Here is a 14,076-nt window from a genome sequence, read left to right on the forward strand (position 1 = left end):
GAACTTCTCCAAATCACTTGAGGGTAGAACAAGAAGCAATGGGTAGAAACTAAACAAAGAGAAGCAATTTAGAACTAAGGAGGGATTTCCCAACACTTAGAACAATTAGTCCATGGAACAACTTGCCTCCAGAAGTTATGAATGCTCCAACACTGGAAGTTTTTAACATGTTGGATAACCATTTGAAGTAGTGTAGGGTTTCCTGGCTAAGCAAGGGGCTGTATTAGAAGATCTCCAAGGTCCCTTCTAACTATTATTATTATTATTATTATTATTATTATTATTATTATTATTATTATTATTATAACATCCCCATGGCCATTTGGTCAAAATTCAGCCACATTGGCAACTGACTCGTATTTATGGTTTGTAGTCAATCCTCTTTTGTGACCTGACAAGCAAAGTCAATGGGGAACAGATTCCTTTAACAACTGTGTCACTAATTTAACAAGTGCAGTGATTCACTGAACTGTGGTAAGAAAGGTGGTAAAGTGGGACAAAATTCACTTAAAAATGTATTGCTTAGCAATAAAGATTTTGGGCTCAATTGTGGTTGTAGATTGAGGACTACCTCTAGGGTAGTTTCAAGAGCAGGAGCCATAACCAATTGGAAGGGACCCTGGAGGTCATCTAGTCCAACTCCAAGCAGGAGACTTTATGTCCGTGATGGTAAACCTATGGCATGTGTGGTGAAAGTGACATGCAGAACCATCTCTCCAAGCATGCCAGCCATCACCTGTTGCTTTTTCATGTGCATGGGAGAGCCAGAAACCAGAAGAGACGTTCCCATGTGCACCAGAAACCAGAAGAGCAGTTGACAGGTGCGCATTAGAAGGACCGTTGTACCTACCTGAACGGTCTTCTCGTTGCACTGGAAGGAGAGTCCAACATGGTAATTCCTCTAGTCTTATTGGTAGGGACTGAGTTTTGAAAAACTCAGTCCCTACCAATAAGACTAGAGGAATTACCATGTTGGACTCTCCTTCCAGTGCAGGGGAGAAACTGGAAACTCAGCTTCCTGGTGCACGCGTGCGCCAGAGAACTGCACTTCTGATTTCCGATGCTTTTGTATACACATTCCTTTTTCGGCACTTAGTGCCAAAAAGTTTCACCCACACTGCCCTATGTCATTGCAGACAAATGGGTATCCAGTCTCTTTTTGAAAGTCTCCAGTGATGGAGCATCCATAGCTCAATGCAATTTTTTCCTGATTCATTATTCTCATTGTCAGAAAATTTCTTAGTTCTAAGTTAGATCTCTCCTTGAGGGTCTAGGACTTTTCGCCGCCTCCTGTTTGCTGCGCCTGATTGGTCTTCAGCCTTCCACCTCCAACTATTGGGCTCTGCCTTTTCTCCTTCACTGAAAGGGCCCTACCTGTTTGGCCCAGCCTTTCAATCACACCCCTCTCCAACTTTCCTGTTTCACTGGAATGAGGGAGAAGGTGGTGGGATTGTTCAGTGGAGAGAAACAGAACAGAAGGGTTGAAAACCCTCTGTGCAAAACCTCCGTACATAGAGAGCAAGAGGAAAGTTCCATGCAAACTAGAAGTTCTTGGTCCTCTGATTGGCTGGAAGCAGGGCTAGGCCACAAACCAGTGATAGAAATGGAGCACGTAACCTCGCTCCATTGCTGCTGGGCATGCATGCACCTTGCACACACAACCTGCGCGATTCTAGCGAAAGCAAAGAAATTGGAAATTTTTGTCCAAATCTCGCTGCCGCAAGGACGTCCATGTGAGACTTCGGCTACTGCACATGCGCAGCAGCCGAATCTCACTGTGGCACAGAGCGGCAGCGGCCAACAGCGGCCAACAGCATATCCAGCCGCATGGCCTGCTCTCTGCTTTCCACACCACAGGCATCTCTTGGCGCATACAGGAGAGCACAGAGAAGCTGCGCGGCTGGAGCTCAGGGCCGCCCTGCCATGGCCCATCGGCCAGAACATCGAGGAAGAGCCGCAACGCCACCAGGAACATATTTGCACAGGCGAGCAAGTGGGAACATACCAGCAGCTCTTACCTTGTTTTGCCGGTTGCATCAGTGACCAGCAGCTCTTCTGTCCAGTTTTCAACACAGCGCAGAAGCAAAACAAAACAGAAATTGCGCACACGCAAGATTTGGTTTCTATGCATGCACAGAAGTTGAATTCTGTACCGGGCATGTGTGTGCCCCAAGCAGGTGCGTGCTCTTGGTACGTTCCGGTAGGGCCGGGAGTGGTAACCCGTCACTGGCTGGCGGCAAAATGTCCCATGCGCCCAAAAGTCTGGGGTGAATGCAGTTTTGTGCCCATTTGGAGAAAGGCCTGTGACTAAGTGGTTGTGATGGGAGGGGCTGTGACAGGAGCGCTAGGCCGAAGAGCTAGGGCCCTTGCAGCCAAAGAGAAAAGGCAGAGCCCAATTGTGGGAAGTGGAAAGTTGGAGACCAATCAGGCGCGGCCAACAGGTGGTGGCAAAAAATACCATTCCATCTCCTTCATAACCCTTATTACTTATGTTGTCCTCAGGAACTTTGGAGAATAGGTTGACCCCTCTTTGTGGCAGCTCTTCAGATATTGGATACCATGTCACCCGTAGTTCTTTTCATCAAACTAGACATAGCCCTATTCCTGAAATGTTTTTTCATGTGTTTTAATATCTCCTAATCATATTTGTTGGTTTTCTCTGAACTCTCTATCATCTCAACAGCTTTTTTATATGATAGTGACAAAAACTGAATAGATGGGCAGTTATTGTTCTCAAGGGGTTATATGAGAAATGAACCGTTGTGGAAGGCTGCTGCCACCACTCCCTGCTGCTGCTGCAGAGGCCTGGACAAGGACAATCAAAGGGCCAAATATAGCCCAGACCTTAAAATATCCAGTTCAGCACAGGAGCGTGCACATAATATCTGTGTAACTCCCTGAAATTTGGCCTGAAGGCATGAAAATAAAAAGCAGACAGGATGCTCTCTTGGATGTAGTACCACTGGGAAATCCCAGTCTGCAGGCTGGACTGACCTTGAACTGATATCTCAAACAGGGCACTTCTATGTTGTAGTGAAAAGGGGGGGGGGGGCATGGCTGCAGCCATTAAATCATCCAGAATTGAGCTGGGTTTAAAGGAGCCTTTAATATCAGCAACTAGAACATCTCAATTTAGTCTACATGTATTCTGAAGTTAAGCAGTTTGGAGTGCTTTTTTTTTTTTTTGATCGGGCAGACCAACTACCAGGAAATTGTGGCCATAGAAAAGAGAAAAACACTAAGAAACGAATGACACAAACTGTGTATACATTGTTTGCATAAAATATCACCAGGAGTCAAGCATAATTTGAGCGTGTCTGCCGTCTTGCATAATAGAGGTAAGATTTTCTACTTTTATTCTGTGTTACAGTTTGTGGGCGAAGTTGGCTGGATTCCCAAATCTATAATTGATTGTTTGTAAATCCCAGCAGCTTCACATCAAGACAAAACTATATCAGCCCCACATGGTTTAATGTCATCTGTGTACTCAACACCAATTTAATTTTGCAAGGAAGCCCTTTTTAAGTATTTGAGATTCACCAGTGATATCCCTAGGGGGAAGGCATCAAAAAAATTAAGAAAGTAACACTTAATATTGACACTAAAACTCAACCCCTATTCTTTTGCACGTGCCACAATAAATGTACAGGTGCATGTACCTCTTCTTAAAACCATTTGTTAGCAACTTTGAAGTTTAAGTGGCACTCAAAAAATGACTTAGGATCAGTCCTCACACTTACGACCATTGCAACATTTCCCCACTGACATATGATCAAAATTTGTGTTATCTGGCAATTAGCATGTATTTATGATGATTGCAGCTTCTTGTCTCGGGTCACTATTTGTAAATTTCTCAGTTGGCTTCTAACCAGCAAGATCAATGGAGGAAGCCAGATTCATTCAATGTGAAGGACTGGGTGCTTCACTTAACAAGTGCAGTATACTTTAACAACTGTGACCAAAAAAAAAAGTCAGAAATTTGGGCAAAAATCACAAATGTCTTGCTTAGTAACATAAATCTAGTCTCAACTAGGTCATGTCAAAGGCTACTTTTATACATAATTATCATACTAGCTACAACTTCAATCTTGACTTCTATTAAACCCCACGTCCCACCTGGGTTCAGTGCAGCCAAGATATTTTAAGCAGAATTCATTGTATTAAACGTGATTGGATTTGCACTTACCTAGTGTTTCTCTTTTAAATAATATATAGGTACTGTATGTGATGGGTCCATGTAGTTGCTTTTCATGTTTAATTACTCACATCCCCAAGGTGAAAATAAACATCAAATAATTGATTGCATGGGTGAGAAGAAAAAATTACGAACAGCCGGTAAGTGGCAATAAAATGTGAAAGATCTTCAATTAAAGCTGAAATGTAGCAACAGCAACTGCCAAGCACTACTGTCATAAATGGACACTTGATACCTTTATGTGTGCATTTTAGTTGTGAAATTTGATTAGTGTTTAATGTTTGAACTTCACCATCACTTAATTGTTTACAACCTTCCTTCACATGTACAATTTGACTTTCCCACTCCTGTATATCAGCTGAGAACATTTTTATTCACCTGATGTTAAAATATGCCACATTAAATGTATTGATCTTTGCGTGCCAATGTTGAAGTATATCTGATCAAAATTATCTTTACACTTTAAAAGCTTGAGATATTTCCCATGAAATTAGTAATTGTAGGCATTGCCAACATAGTGAAATTGTGTGAGAAGTGTGCATCACAGAGGCAACATATTCCCATTTTGCAGTAGCATATAGCTAATGAAAATTATATGCTAGCTATTAAATCCGTTTAGAAATAACTTCACTGAATATTAAAAAGTTTGATTACTCTTGATCTAAATCATGACATTTTAAAATTCTTCCAAACTAGAGATAAAATAAGAAGCTAGTGTATTGAAGACTCATTATTATAATTATATTAATACTGTAATGTATTTGTACTTGAATAACAGTATTATCTAAATGCATTAGATAATTGAATATATAATTGTAATTCTTTACTGCTAAAATTATATACACTTTTTTCCACCTTTTAAAAACATTTTCTATGTTTTTTTTTCTTTGATGATGTACATATTTTCATCCTGTTTTCCTTTTTTGTCATTAAAAAATACTGTTTAATTGAGCTTATATTTCTGTTCTCACCAGACCAGAATTTGTTCTGCAATCATTAGAGAGAAATATTGACTGACCATCCCAGGCAGTAGTTTCATGATTCCCAGTGGCTTTGCCTAGTGATGTCCTCTTATAGTGACCATCTGAGAGTACGATGATAAAAAAGTAACCTCTTGCAGTGTATCTGTCCCGGTATCACCTTTATAGTCAGCATGCATTGTTCTGTGCTGACCCCTCCCTTGCAAAATGGAGAGGATTCTTGGTGCTGTCTGAACTTGTTTTCCTGCAGACATTTCATCAGCCAAACTAGGTAACATTATCAGTGCTAGTGAGGAACGTTAAAGGAGTATTACCTAGTTTGGGTAATGAAACATCTGCAAGAAAACAACCAAGCTCAGAGAGCACCAAGGACTACAGGTCAACCCTGAGCTACAAATATTGTCCTTTACTAGTGGAGAGATTCCATCAGCATGCTATATCTTCCTGAGCAATTTTTTTCCATGGAGAGGCAGGTCCTAAAAAGTGCTTACTGCAAGATAACAAGTTCAATTCTGTGATCTTAATTAGTTGATTAGAATTTTTCACTATGACCACTTTGCTTAACAACCAAGTTACTGGTCCCAACTACAGTTGCTAAATGTGAACCGTCTAAAATGCAATAATTTATAATGTGTGTTATTTTTGATACACATAATCATCTGTACAGCAGTTTCCTCTTAAAGTATAATGAAGCCAATTTTAGAAGTTAGGGCTTTCCAATACCCCACAGAATTTCTTTGCAACATTATCAATTTATTCTTACTAATTGTTCCATCCACCACAATATTTCCCATTTATTAAATCTCCGTTCATACTGTAAAATGCTTGCATTGCAAGGGTATGGTAATATTGATCAATGGTTAACAATAGCTACAGGAATTATTATAAATGAAACAGCTACACAAATATGATTAAGTACTTGTATATGTGATTTACCACAGTGGCATGTTATGGAACTGCAAAATCTGTCTTTGATGAAAAAGAATACAATTAGAATTAAAAATTACAAAATAGATGAGAAATTTGCCATTTAATGTTTATTTTCATATAGGAAAAAGATAGACTTTGAAATAGTTTTTTCTACATTTCCACCCCCTATTTGCTGGAGTGGAACTGCTTCACACAAGGCAAAAATACTACATTCATACTGTTTTATTTGGGCACCCTTTACTTAGCTGAAGTAGTGATACCCAAACTGGCAGATCTAATTTTCAAACATGAGACTCATTTCTAAAATACAACAGTAAAAAGAAACAAAGATCTATTGCAAATGCATGAATTAGGATACAATGCTTCAAAACATTTCCATTTAAGAATTGCAATACAGTGAATGTCTTCTTTAGGCCATCTTACATATGCATATCTATATTTATATATAATATAATATAATATATATATATATATAAAAAAATCAGCACACTTTTTCAGTTCAAAAGGGGTTACAGCTATGAGCTCCTCTGTTTAATTCTCTTTCTTTTAAGTGGATACTTATGTTTTGTTAACTCAGTAGTACAAGCTATCTCTGATCTACATTCTTTTTTTTTTAGCTACTAGAGTGAAATATAACCCACAACATTTACATTTCACATATCTTGGTATACAAACAGTACATTGGAATATGAGCCAAGGACCAGTAATATTTTTAATTATTTCATCACCTGATAGAGCTTTCTGCATTTAATATTTCCTAAATTAATTCTTATTTCTGAAGTTTGATAGGAATCCAAAACTGAAAATTTTGTAGAAGCCAGCAAATTCCTGTTTAGACCAGATAATGCAGTTTATTAATAAGTGGCAACTATTTGTCAAAAAAATGATTCACATTTTACTATGTTAAGACCTTTAACTGGGTTTCTGGAATAAAACTCACAATTTAGAAATTCTGGGGGGGAAAGACCCACTAAATATTTGAATTAAATTAGGAATTTTTGTTTTATTTTGTCTTGCTTCCAATTTTTTTTCTTCAACTTTTAGAGTAAATTTCTAATGCTAAAAATAATACAGAAAGCTCTTTCCATAAGAATTGACAAACTGTACCTATGTTGATTTTACCTTAGAAAAGTCATTTAACTTAGGAACAACATATACTGATAGGTGAAAATTTGTAGGGTTCCATTTGTGTTTTAAAATGTGGACAACAGCAAGATTGAAGGCCCTTGGCATTTTGTAAATGTAGGGCATAGCACTGGAAACCAATAAAAGTAACCGCTTTTATGTATCCAACAATATAAACTAATATGAAAAGTAGCTTTAGTAGAGAGGGTGTTTTCCTCTCACCCATCACCAGAAAAAATATGAATAATTGATGTACTTATATGTTTAAAAAGAAAAATACATCTGGGGAAATTAATCTGTTGTACCACCAAACTTGAATTTTGATGGGAAGATTTTATTTCAAAATATTGATGACCAGCAATAAAAGTTATGGGAATATATAAATAGATTTTAATTTTTTTAAAAAAAGTGCAGTTCCCTACCAAGTCAAGATCAGTGAAATTAATGGTATAGATTTTTATTCCATAGAAAATGATAATGTTCTATTTTGCTGTAACAAAGGAATGGAGTAGACCAGTCTTTCCTAAAGGGCTCAGTAAACAATTCCTGTGCTCAGTCTGTTACACTCCTTTTCCAAAACAATTATCTGTCGTGATATCCTTCTGGACCTCTTTGCTATTATAGAAGTAAAAAGCAAAGTTGTCAAGATAATCAGGAAATTTATCCTTATAGAAAACTGAAGCAGTAGAAATCCAAGAAAAGAAGCATTTTTCTTGCCACTACATAAATACAAGAAACATGTGTACTTGACAAAGAAGTCTGTCATCTTTGTGGGAAATAACCACCAGCTTATTTTTACAGGTTTACTTCTTGAGGATCCGTTCCATTCCCCTCTCCCTCAAATTTCTTCATTTTATAGAATGATTTCTTGTTTGTGAATGCTGCTAGTTTGTTACGAAGAATCCAGAAAGAAATATTGCATTAATGTGGAATTTGAAGGTGATAAATCCTCAAATAGATTGGATGAAAGATCAAACCCAGAAATAGGAAAGTTACAAAAAACAGTTTCTAACTTCTAAGCTTCACTTTACCTTAACCCTGACTGGAAAAAAAGTTTAGAGAGTTTACAGCAGTTGCTTTGCATTAAAATAAATGAAGGCACAAATAAAAAGCATTAGAATTCATAGCTATCAGACTTGAAATGCTAACGTCCTTGAGGATGTGTCCACTACAATAGCCAGTTGTGTTTATAACTAAGGACACTAAACTCAAGTCTCAAATCTTTAAATATTCAGAAAGAGCACATAGACCTAACAGATTTTAGAAAATTCACTGAAAACCTTTTACTAATTAACAGGCACTATTAAGTAGTGGACCTATACCTGGCAATAGATTCACCCCTAGAAAAAGTAGAAATGCATAAAATAGAATCTACTGAAAAAGATTAGAGAACACATTCACACTAATACGTATATGATTTAGACCATTAAATTGATTTTAAGCTTTTTGCTGAACTGCCTAAGATTTCTGCTTTATATAGCTCACAAATGCATACATTATTGATAGATAAAATGGCACCACAATATAGGGCTTATACTCCACAATGCTAGAAGGTAGCAATGGCATCAATCTTTCTCTGTCTCCTACCAAGCCAGCCGAATATAGTGTAAGAAAGATCCCTATCTAGATTATTGGATTTTACTATAGGAAAACTGTTGCCAAGTTGTTATGGGTTCTCGAAACAAGTATTATGTGGTTGCTGATCATTCTGGAATTCTCAGCATATGTTTAAAATGATGTTTAATGTAGGAATGTATCCCTGAATCAAAAATTCAGATAGCTATAAAAATAAATCTCTAAAAAACTCAAACACTATTTTCAGGAATTCTATCTCATGCACATTGCCTTAGCACATCCTGACTTAATTCAGTTAGCAGAATAATTTCCAAACATTATGATGGTTAAGTATTTGGGAGAATCAAATTAAAACTCACACCTATATGATTTTCTCCACTTTACATGTTTTGTTGCTAATCTTGGTATACTAGTGTATCAGAGCTAGGGCAGTGATAAATGTAATTAGCTTTTCCCTTACTAATAAATGTCAAAATCAAGTTTCAAACTGTTTTTATTCTGTCACTATTGCTAACGTTGCAAAACAGAATCACCTGTACTGAAAAATGAGGAAACCCTGTATGTCATAGACAGTTGGATAATCGTGAAAACATTGCATAAGACTAAGGGCTCTAAATATAATGTGCTTTTAGTTTTTAAAAATATTTTCCCCTGCTTCTAGATAATAATTCAAACTTGGCAGTGTCTTGTTACTATGATCACAAAATGGCATAGATTTTTTTTACTTGCCTATTGATTTTAATTTAAGTTTCCCTATGCAAAAAAGGAACAAAACAGGCTGATCCTAGAGATACAAACGTCTCAATTGCAGCTATTTTTTAATGGACATAGATTGGACAATTTTATGATTTGCATATCACACTAACCATACCCCTCCAATTCCATCATGACTTAAAGTGATGAGTGAATACAATATAAGATTAAGTAAGATGGAACTCTATGCCCCCTCCCTTACTGGGGAGAAAATCCCAATTAACTGTTATGTAAAGGATAGCCTTGCTTTTTAAATTATTTTTAAGGCCCCTATTTCAGCAAATGAAATATATTCAAACTACCACTACTTATGGTATTTGACATACCGGTAGTTAAACTTAGACCAAATGTTATTTGGATTTTCCCTCACTCTCATGCATAGCTAACCTTGTGACTGAGCTCCCTTATTGCTATATCAAGAACTTTCTTAACATTAAATACACAAGACCAACTGAAGGCCAGGAAGATTAAAGAGATGCACTGTTTAGGAAAAAATGCGATTACACAACAGGAAAACTGCATCATTTAATAGGTAAATGTGACTGTCAGACACTGGAGATGCTATACGCTAACCTTTTTCCACCTGAGTCTGCCAGATGGGTCTGGATTGCAGAATTTTGAGCCAACAGCTGTTTTGGCCATGTAGTGTGAGAATTCTAGGAGATGGGTACCACATTTGGAAAGGCTGAGAATCCAAGAAGCTAACAAAAAAAAAAGATATGGACAACATATATTAGCTAAGGAATATGTATATGGTCACATTTGAATCATAGCTAACCACACAACCAAAGCAACTGGCTATGATCTGTAAGCAAGGAAATGTTAACTCAACTAAAAATTAGGTTTATTTAACTCAACTAATGAACAGACACAGCTCCTCTCTTAATGTAAGAAGGACTAAGAACACTCCCAATGGACAAAACACAAAACAACCTCTATATGGCACTTTCAATAAATACCTGCTTCTCAAAACTTTATTTCAATGCAAAAGCAAAGCAACTGCTGTATCAAGCTTATTTTAACCCTTATAGGAATAATGCTGCGAGACAGGGGAAAAGCACACTTGAAGCAACAGAACAATAATAACAACAATGTGTATCTTCCTCATTGCTAACTGTGCACATTGACTGTTAGTGACATTCAGATGTCAAGGTTTATTTCATCTTAATGGATCTATTTTCCTTCACTTTGTTTTTCCTGAAGCCTCTGTTGTTAAGGGCAACATTATCATCCATAAAGACATAAATTAAAACTTTGTTGAGGTCTTCTAATTGGTAGCCTTCCAAATAAAGCCTTCTACCCTGTATGTAAAATTACTTAAATCGAGATTGCAAAAATCAAAGGAGTTGCTAATAACTTGGCAAGTCACAATACATGGGTAGGTCCCACCATGTCTTAGTTTGATTCTCCACAGTGGCTTGAGGCTTTGTAGAGCAAATGTGCCAACCACTTTCTTGCATTGTCTGAATGCATTAAATAACTTGATTCTTTTAAGATTTCTTTTTCTTAAGAGAGCCAATGCCAAATCAAGTTTCCGAATCAATCAGATGCTTAATCTTGATATAATAATACAGAGTGATAAACGATAAAAGTCTATTCTGGGGGAAAAATGGACAGTTCATGACCAATAAAACTATTGTCCTGTTTAGTCAATCATATGCAAAATTAGTCTTTTAATATACTAGTCACTGACAAATATTGAATAAATCCCCAAGAAGTTCATGGCGCCTGCAGAGGCTGCCTTTGACACCAAAATGACATCTGCACAGTGATGTAATTCTGCAAATGCCACCATTATGTACAAGTTGCAGGACACCTGAGACAAAATATATACAGTATACATTATGGTATCTGCACGATCACATATATGTCACCACTTGTTCCCTAACAGAGGCCAACTCCTGAAGTTCAGAAAAGGTGTCTGCATTTGCCATCTCCAACCATTTTTGAAATAATAAATTAACTCATCTTCAATTAATTTTAATTTATGTAAAAGCAAAGCTAACATTATTTCAGGATTGTTCATGGTTACCTTAAATAGTTTAGAAATTCAAGCATTGAGCAAAGAGAAGCATCAGTATTTCTGCTTCCTTATTAGAGAGGTTGCTGTTTCCCAAGAAAAGCATAAAACCGCAAATTTCAATCCCCCCACCCCCTCGAAACAGATACAGAAACATACAGAGTGAAACTATTTTTTTAAGCAGTCAAAATCAACCCTCCTCTTGTTTTACAAAGTGAAAAAGGCAATTTGTTTTGGGCACCCTCTGCTTCCACATGCCCGCTTAGCAAGATTAGTTTCCTTTTGCTGTTCTTAATTTGTTAGAAAAGCTGCTCTGAGATTCTCCTATGGTTAATTAAAATGCTTTGGGGGAAAGGAATTGCATTGCAACCTTTGTGTTTTTTACTGAATGATCAAATTTGTATTGCGTTAACTGGGTGTCAGTCAACCAATAGCTAAATAACAAATCTAAAAAAAATAATTTGATTAGCATTTCCTGGGGGAAAATATTTTATAAAGGGAATGCTATACTAATAATTATTTACTAAAATAACTTGTGCTCCTACTACTCCCACCAATTTTTTTTAAAAATGGAAACGAGCCTTCACAAGTAATGGTGAATATGTCCAGGAATAGCCAATTCCTCTAAAATTGTTTACATTTATTTACAATGGTGCTTTACAGAAAGAAAAAGAAAAGAAATAGTAGCATTTTCTAAAAGATTGGGGAATTTTTTTATTTTTTATTCTTTTTTTAAAACTCCCTTTTCATAAAAGCCAACTTACATTAAAATTTACATACTCCAAGATAACACAACTAACAAAATATATAATAAAACTCATACAAGTAGAAAATTTTGAGGTATTTCTGGTTTGAGGTGGTCTGTGGTCATGAAGGTTTGTTTGTTTGTTTTTTTTAGTTAAACCTCAAAAGCCACTTCATGTGTATGTGTATTCTAAATTTATTTTTTTTTATAAATCATTGCATGTTTTGCAGGTTAAAAAAATATTTAAATGTTATATTGGCAGCATTAGGAGTATTCACTGACTAGAGCGGATTTTATGGCATAGTAGAATTAAGAGTATTGAAAATATGCACCACTGTTAAGACGAAAAAGTTGGGTGACAGTCTTCAGAGAATGAAGGATCAAGAAAAAATCAAAACCGATCAATTTCAACCAGCTGTGAGCTATATTGAAAACAAAGGAATTTGTGTAAAGTGTGAAAGAATACTTAGCAAGAGAACTCTATAAAATATGTAAGTTGCCAACGCTGAGAAACGTTGGCCTAAACTATACCTATTCTTTCTAACAATCAAAGGAAAATAGACAACTGTATTCGACCACCATGACTTTTGCCAAAGGACTATGTGTCCAGAGAAGGTGTCAAAAAATTTAAGATGGCCATGATCACAGCTGCCATCTTGATTTTTTTTAAAAAATAAACACATGTACATTCCCATGAAGACTTGGGGACAATCGGTGATGGCATTTCTGTATCCTTAATGTGGAATGTTTCTCTTCCTTCACAATGCCTGATAGTCATAGCAGCTAAACAACCTTGACATTTGCCCTGCAGATACTAAGATCTAAGAGAGATATTGAATTTTATTAGTCCTGGCTATATTTACTTGGAAGTAAATTTTACTGATTTCAGTGAGTCTTCAAATAAAGACTGTTTCACATTATGAATGACATCGAATACTGAACGCCAATGCATAACTGGATACACTGGGTTTTTTAAGGAACTCCAGGTTAGATGTTTGTTATCTTTCGTGTATATTTGTGGTTGGTTTTTTTAAAAATTAAAATGGCAGAAAAATTATTTAGGACTGTAAGACAATTGCCTAGAACTGTAAAACAACTGAGGAAATCTGAAGTTATTGAATCCTAAGACCTCATTCTCTGAACTTATAAATGTAATAGAAAGGGTTGGTTTCATTTAATATTACCCAAGCCTGAGATATTTTAAGAATCCATTTGTATCAGTGATTTTGTGACCCAACTTTTTCTGCATGTTGTAGCAGTTTAATATGCCTCAAAACTTGCCCGTCCTCTCATTGACTGTTTTCCTGAGAAGTAACTCTTTAGCCACTGTTTCTCCAAATGCTGCAAAAGTCCAGCGTCTCTTCCCCACCCAGCCCTGACGTCTCTTTTTCAGTTCTACCATCAGAGTTAATATTCTCAACTCAATCACTCCCCCCCCCTCAAAGAACGCAACACCCGTTCGACCCGTAAAAGACACATCTGCTTTTTTCTTTTTTTTTCTTTTTTCTTTTAAGCTCACTGTCTAAAATAGAAAAGAAAGGAAAGGGAAAGGAAAAAGTAGTAGGAGTGGGGGGAATCCGTTTTTGAGAGGTGTGATCTCGTGGAACAGTCTTGATTTTGCAGCATGTATAAGATGAGTAGGTCGTTTCCTTGTTATCACTGATATTTGGTGTAAAAATTGCAGGTTAGTTAGAATAGAAAACAGGTTGAAAAAGAAACGAAGAGAATTCACTGAGGTTTTGAGGTACCTGCA

At 36.6% G+C, this 14,076-nt stretch overlaps 1 protein-coding gene across 2 annotated transcripts in view; it reads right to left on the reverse strand.

The window, feature by feature from the left end:
• LOC139155358 (nuclease EXOG, mitochondrial-like) overlaps positions 1-14,076 on the reverse strand; it is a 63,811-nt gene that overhangs the window by 49,266 nt on the left and 469 nt on the right. For both annotated transcript variants that reach the window (XM_070730490.1, XM_070730491.1), the window contains exon 2: positions 10,132-10,259. In XM_070730490.1, coding sequence (XP_070586591.1) covers positions 10,132-10,234 — 103 coding nt within the window. In that variant the 5' untranslated portion in view covers positions 10,235-10,259. The remainder of the gene's footprint in view (positions 1-10,131; positions 10,260-14,076) is intronic.

The sequence above is a fragment of the Erythrolamprus reginae genome, unplaced genomic scaffold (assembly GCF_031021105.1).
Source record: "Erythrolamprus reginae isolate rEryReg1 unplaced genomic scaffold, rEryReg1.hap1 H_15, whole genome shotgun sequence".
Taxonomy (NCBI): domain Eukaryota; kingdom Metazoa; phylum Chordata; class Lepidosauria; order Squamata; family Dipsadidae; genus Erythrolamprus; species Erythrolamprus reginae.